At 46.8% G+C, this 6782-nt stretch overlaps 4 protein-coding genes across 4 annotated transcripts; 3 read left to right on the top strand and 1 right to left on the bottom strand.

The window, feature by feature from the left end:
* Window positions 1-211: 211 nt before the first annotated feature.
* Window positions 212-2081, bottom strand: EI90DRAFT_3019245 (uncharacterized protein; the record flags this gene model as incomplete). Its single annotated transcript, XM_039057324.1, has 5 exons — window positions 212-486; window positions 565-761; window positions 906-1186; window positions 1232-1584; window positions 1865-2081. The coding sequence occupies 5 exons, from the start codon at window positions 2079-2081 to the stop codon at window positions 212-214; spliced, it is 1323 nt and encodes a 440-aa protein (XP_038911995.1).
* Window positions 2082-3373: 1292 nt separating this feature from the next.
* EI90DRAFT_2933031 (uncharacterized protein) lies at window positions 3374-3811 on the top strand (the record flags this gene model as incomplete). The annotated part of the gene is made up of 2 exons (XM_039055089.1): window positions 3374-3483; window positions 3553-3811. Coding segments are annotated over 2 exons (369 nt in total), but the record flags the coding sequence as incomplete, so codon positions are not given.
* Window positions 3812-3868: 57 nt separating this feature from the next.
* Window positions 3869-4369, top strand: EI90DRAFT_2933011 (uncharacterized protein; the record flags this gene model as incomplete). Its single annotated transcript, XM_039055087.1, has 2 exons — window positions 3869-4069; window positions 4121-4369. Coding segments are annotated over 2 exons (450 nt in total), but the record flags the coding sequence as incomplete, so codon positions are not given.
* Window positions 4370-4495: 126 nt separating this feature from the next.
* Window positions 4496-5167, top strand: EI90DRAFT_2816674 (uncharacterized protein; the record flags this gene model as incomplete). Its single annotated transcript, XM_039053555.1, has 1 exon — window positions 4496-5167. A coding segment is annotated over one exon (672 nt), but the record flags the coding sequence as incomplete, so codon positions are not given.
* Between the last annotated feature and the right edge of the window lie 1615 nt (window positions 5168-6782).

The following is a 6782-nucleotide window of genomic DNA, read 5'->3' as shown; positions in this document are numbered from 1 at the left end:
GGTAACTCGTATTGCGACTCTTGGGCTGGTGTATCGCCCTCTCTGTAACTCGGACCGCTCTGTATTTGTGTTCACATTTACAGTATCCATCTTACATTTGTCAAGCTTACAAGTTGCGTGGCTATGAGTTAAATAATGACCTGTGTGATACCTCCATTGTAAATAATATCTATTCACGCTTTTAGCGATTAGCGTAATGTTGGGCTATCCTTCAACCAGGCAACATCTGGATCCACATGTTCAAAACCTCATCTTTCTTGTCACTAACTTCGTCGGTATCAAGCAATTTTGCCATGGCCCTGGCAAGTCTTCCTACATCGGCACCTTTACCACGAAGCTCATCTCCAACGTCCCTAACGATTTCCCAGTGCTGAGCTGTGTCCAAGGTTTCAGGAGGTGGTACCTTCTTGTCGATGGGCAGTTTAATGATGTCGATCTCCACCAAGCATTTGACATTTCCTTTCAATAGCGCCTCCGAATGAACCGCTGGCAGAATTTTCAGTGCAGCTCGCCACACCGAGTGTCATGCACATTTGAACAAGGTGTCAAAGGTGGCAGGCTCACCACCCGTGCTTGTTGTGGAAGATGGTGTCTCCGAGCGTGCCCAGGGTGTTGGCCCTTCGTTCACAGTGAGATACGTAATCCCATTATTATTTGATCCTGACATCGATTGCCCTCTAGCTGGAGTGCTGTTGGGGGTTGGATGAATCAACCCAATAGGAGGGATAACCATTGAGGTATGCGATTCTGGAACCGTTTTGCTAGTTCATTCCGTGAAGACATCATTTTGCGGGATGTCAGTGAGTTGTGGCTTGCGTTCTGGTTGGGATCTGGAGCGTACTTCCAGTGAGAACATGGGCAGGTTGAGCGGCTCTATTTTTGAAGGGAGTATTGGTGATAAGGACCTGCTTGATAAAGGTGAGCTGTTACTCGGTGACACTGTCTCTGGTACCACCTCATCCTCCTGTGCTCCTGTCACCTCATTCTGTGGCAGTCTGGCTCTGTCCACCTGACTGCTGTTCCCGGGCCTCATGCGAGGGGGCTTGGCCTTTGCTAAAGCATGCGTGTGAGTGGCCTTCGGCTTCAACAAGTCGAGTGGCTCTATCCTTGAAGGGAGTATCGGTGACAATGACCCGCTGGATACAGGTGAGTCATTATCCGGTGTCCCCGATACCACGTCATCACCCTGTGGTCATACCGCCTTATTCTGTGGCAGTCTAGCTTCATTCACCTGACTGTTGTTCCCAGGAACCATGCGAGGAGGCTTGGCCTTTGCTGGAGCACGCATGTGGGTGGCTTTGGACTTCTTCCTAACTCGCTTGGGAGATGGAGACTCTATCTTACTGTCTCTGACTGTATTCCCTTCCGGTGAGTCTGGTAAGTCTGCCTTGCGTTTCCTAGGTCGTGCCATGGTGAGCGCAGCTTTGGCAACTGCCCTCCTCACCTCATTTTCGGGTAGCATGTATTTGCCAACACTCCCATTTGCATCAGGTGCGTAATGGAGCACCTCACGCTTCTCATACTCCTCTGGTGAGTCGTAACCCATCAGCTGTGCCCTTTGGAACTTCACTGACATTCCCTTACCTTCTGTCATTGTCTCGATTCTCAATTTCTGTTCAGGGTCGGAGTGGTAGAGCTGCATCATACCCTGAGCAGACTCACATGGGGTCCAATCACAAGGGAGCGACTCGTTCAAATGTCGGATGCCATGATGCCAGCCAGCAAAATGGAGATGATGCTCAAGTAAGAATGGAAGTATGTTTGCAACCCTCCAGTCGGTCCTGAGCTCGCTTACACATGTTGCCTCCTCTGACACCAGATATCAGATAGGCAATGTGAAGTGCTCTGTCAAAGTAGGACGTACATATCATTGTTTTAGGCTGCACAGCAGCCTCAGTGTGGCGTCGGCTATGTGGGCCATATGACTTGTCTGCCATGGCAAGGCCGTCTTTCCTTTTCAATATCGGTGTATGATAATCGATGTTGTTTTCGTCCATGGCCTCCATCTTCACTGTCAGGTATTTGTCCAGGCTATCATGGAAATGGACACTTTTCCTGGCAGTTGCTACAACAGACTTCATCAGGCCTGATGCACCAAACTCCTCATTGTTGGACTTGTCCGGGTTCGTGAAGGCATGAAGATGACGAAGGAAGCTTCTGCAGTAATTTCAGCTGATGGGGACCATGAGGACGAGGTGCTCATACCTCTGTTTGCTGATATCGGGTTGGTATGGGCTAAAAGAATTACGAGTAAGCTATCTGCACTTTCCTGCGCTTGCGCTGCATACCTGAAAGCCTTTATGCCGTCATACAGATTTCTTATGGCAAGGGCTGCATCCTCGGTGAGCTGGTGAAAGCTACTGTGGACTGTTCCGGGGGGATGGTCTCATCCGCTACAAATCCCACTACAGTGACGCCAATGGGATGGGTGGAACTAAGTGTGCAGACCTATCATGACAACATGTAGTTAGATTGATTTCTATAACTGCTCCACTCAATCTACTTCACCTGTGCTGCATATTTTCCTGTCATTTTCTGAAGCAGGTGGAGACTTTCTGTCAGAGACCAGGTTGAGATGAAGGAGTGTCTCCATGGCAGAGGGCTTCGGCCTCAGCGACTTGTACATGGGGAACAATAATAACAAGGATGTCGTTGCATGGGGCACAGCCCCGATGCCCTCCGCAGGAGCTAGAGTCTGAAGAATGCGTGGGTGTGCAAGGAATGAGCACCCCATGGCTTTAAGGTCTCTAGTATCATTTGACTTCAACATGAAGAGTATAGCATGTGTTTTGTGGCTGTGTCGATTGATCGATCAACACTTGATTGACACTACCTTGACTGTGAGATGAGTACATGGTGCTGTGATTTCTGCCAAAAAGCCATTTATCTTGGAGGTGGTGGGATGATGAACTACATCCGGAAATCACCAGGCTGCTTTGTGAAGTTCCAAGAGTTCACTGCTGCAGATGTGCAAGCAACTCTTGATAAAAGTGATAATCCATCAACTTCTCAAGAGGAAGGGGATTTGCTGATACAGGCTGGATCCTCCTCATCTATGGAAGTTGATCCAGAGCTTTATTCCCCATTTGATCCTCCAGCTACCAATCTAGCACAGGCTGTGGATGACCCACCCCCAGACTCTGACAATGAATCGAATATGGAATCAGTTGCCTCCGACATGCTTCCTGAGGATGAGGAAAGTGACTGGGAGGATGGGATTGGATCTGAGGATCCTTTCACATTCCCTTTGGGTGTGATTGATACAGAGGAAAGAGGCTTCAGTTATGAGCACTTTTCAGATGCAGGGACTCCATGTAATGCCGAGCCACTGAGGACAAAATAGGAGGAGAGATATGAAGTGGAAGGACCAAACCCCCACCTTCCATGGGCAAATCTCAGTGAATGGAGACTGGTTGAGTGGTTAGTGGGTCAGCAGCTCTCACAGAGAGCCATTGATAACTTCATTGTTGGGTATGTGACTGAGTCCCTGTGCACCAGTATTGTGGTGCTGATGCACCTGATTCAGACCCAAGAACACCCAAAACAACTGAGCTTTGGGTCTGCAAAGGAAATGTACAACAAATTTTCATCAATGGATGGGGCCCCAGCTTGGCATGCAAAAGAGGTCATCCTCTCTGATGCCCCCACTGAGCCCCAGATCCTGTTTTATTGGGATGTGCTTGAGTGCTCTGATCACATACAAAATAATCCTAGCTTTTCAAATGCATGGGATTATGAGCCACAGCGCATCACATATTCTGACACAGACATCCGTGTCTTCCATGAGCCTTGTACAGGAAATTTATGGTAGAGGTATCAGGTGTGTGTTTAATTATTGGCATTTTGCATCAACTTATACTGGGAGGAGGAAGAATCCCCTGATGGGACAATGATCCAGGGTGTCATTCTTGCAAGCGATGAGACTCACCTTACAAACTTCTCTGGATCAAAAGTTTTTCATGCTGTCTATATGACACTTGGAAATATCCATGGTGACATCCGATGGCAACCTGATAGTGGTGCCTGGCTGCTTCTTGCAATCCTGCCAACATCCTCCTTTACCCAGACTGTCCTCACATACACATCTCCTCAATCACATGACAAATTGACCAAGAATGAGGCAGCCACCCTTCCAGGGATTCTTAAGCATCAACTCTTCCATGCATGCATGAAAATAATCACTGCACCACTTTGCCCCTCTCAGCATCCCCACCCAGTTCTAGGCCCAGACAGAAATGTCTGTATGTGCAGGAGCTGCCTCCTTGGCTATATTGCTGACATGAAGGAGCAATGCCTGATTGCTTGTGTTGCAGCAAGGTCATGCCCTGTCTGCTGTGCACAACCATGTGCTGATGGAACGACAATTTGAGACCATTTGACTGCCAAAAAATGTAATGGAGAATCCACCTTGCATGTTCTGAGAAAGGTCAGGGCAGAAAACCCAGATGCCCCAATTTGGAGGTTTCGGTCATTGGTGTATAAAGAAAAATGTTGAGTTTCTGGTTATGTGGAACATCCATTTTGGGAGGATCTAGATGTAGGACCATCTCAGTTCCTGCATCAAGACCTCCTACATGGTGCACACAAATTCTTCTGGGATCAACCATGTAAATGGATTGCAAGGCTGATAGGGGTCAAAACACTTGACAGGCGTATTTCTCTTCTCCCTAAAGAAGGCTGTTGCCAGTTCAAAAATGGTCTCTCAAAGTTAAAGCAAGCATCTGGGCGGGAGCACAGAGATGTTCAGAAATACATTGCACCAGCATTGGCTCAGGCACCAAATGTCTCACCTCCCTTTACTTCCCTCATCATTGCCCTCCTCCATATCATCTCAATCCTCCAGCTCCTGATGATTGATGATTGCATCTTGCAAGAGCTTGAAAAGCATCTGGAAGCAATGTATTCCCATGCTGATGAGCTTATCAACCTTGGCATCCGAACTAATCTTTGGATACCAAAACTCATGGCTCTGGCACACTTCCAACAGGATATCATTCTAGGTGGGGTTCCAAGCAATTGGAGCTCTGAGACACCTGAAACCCTCCATAAAGTGCTACCCAAATCACTCTATGATCAAACAAACCACCGAAATTTTCAACTCCAAATGATATCAATGCTGACCATTTGTGAGAAGGAAAGGGTGCAACATGAGTATGTGAGGTGGCGCTCATTAATTGCTGAGCCACGACTAGTACCACACAATGATGCACCACAACTTTCTAGCATCAAGATTGCAGATAGGCCCCACCAGGGTAATATCTCTATTGAGGTGGTTGCTGGTTGGAGGCCAGAACTATCAGACCTCCCATCAGCAATTTGCCAATATCATCATGAACAGCAATCACAATGCTCAGCTCAACCTCATTTTGTCTATACAATTGATTCAGAGTGGTTCCCACAACAATACAAGGGTTTGGATCTTTGGTGGTCCTATCAGATCACTGTTCCTGCTTTCAATCAGTTCTACAAGGCAGAAGCAAGGGTCATCAAGTGCAAACCAACTGGTGGTTACAGAAGTGGCGTATTTGATTCTGTCTTTGTCCTTGTCCATCCTCAGCACAATGGAATTCATAGTAAGGGCTATTTGCAGATACCCTAACCCACCCAATACTGACGTGACTTGGCAATGGCAGAATATCGTCCAGCTCAGATTCCACTCATCTTCCAAGCATCAAGTAAAACTGGTGCTAGGGAGGGAGCTGAGCATCATGGAAACAAGCTATTTGCATATGTGCTGTGGTGGTACACTGACATACCAATCAGGCTTTCATCAGGAATGTTTCCTGTAAAAAAAGATCTTGATCACAACAATCAATGGAGAAGTGCCATAATTCCACTAAATTGTATCATGTTCCATTGCCCACTTCACCCATCAATAATTGGAGAGCCTGCCCTTGGTACTACAGCTGATGAAATTTTTGCATCATCAACCCAATTCTATATCAACCCATTTTCAAGCTCCCAATTGTATCAGCGTTTGCATTTGTAGGCCAATATACTAGTATAGGCTGAATGACAAATCAGAGCATGGTGCCAAAATAACTCAGCATATTCTACTGCATGGTGACATGAAAACTGTTCATTAGTAAAAGAGCCCAAGGCAAATGAGCTCTATGAGCCCACTGAGCTCATAGAGCTTTTGGAGTGATGATGGCTATTTTACATACATTTACAGAAACATATATGCATATATCTTTCATTACTCAGCAGGTTCCATGGAGATGGGAAGACCATTCATCAGTAGGAAATCACAAGGTCTATAAGGTCTATGAGACCACAGAGCTCACAGAGCTCATAGAGCTCATAGAGCTTTTAGAGCTTTTCAACTGCTGTGATACATGCATTTTCAACAACATATATACATATTATATTTGCACTTCTGCATCCTTGGGAGAACAAAATGACCTATATTTTGATTTTCTGATCTCTATATGTAGAGGGTGGACAGCACAAAGACTCAATGTGCTCTCAGAGCTCTCAGAGCTCCATACTGAGTTTGCTGATGTGCTAAAGGACCGCCCCCTCACCCAGGAGCTGGACCGTGCAGAGGAGGAAGCAGGAGAGGAGAGACCCACTGAGGATTTTCAGGAGGATGACCAGTGAGGGATGTGTCCCAGTCATCCCCCAGCATCACTGTACCTGCATGTAGATACCATGGCAATTCCAGGACTACAGTGCAACCTAAGTTAAACCGAGTGATTGCTAAGAAAAAAAGAGCCACACCCACAAAACCCCACAGAGAGAACCCACAATGCACCTTGGCTGAGGTTGCTGTTCCCCCA

Source organism: Cantharellus anzutake (assembly GCF_015039405.1).
Source record: "Cantharellus anzutake strain C23 chromosome Unknown EI90scaffold_55, whole genome shotgun sequence".
Classification (NCBI taxonomy): Eukaryota; Fungi; Basidiomycota; class Agaricomycetes; order Cantharellales; family Hydnaceae; genus Cantharellus; species Cantharellus anzutake.
The sequence above is the reverse complement of the archived record's forward strand: the minus strand, read 5'-3'. Positions and strand labels throughout refer to the sequence as shown.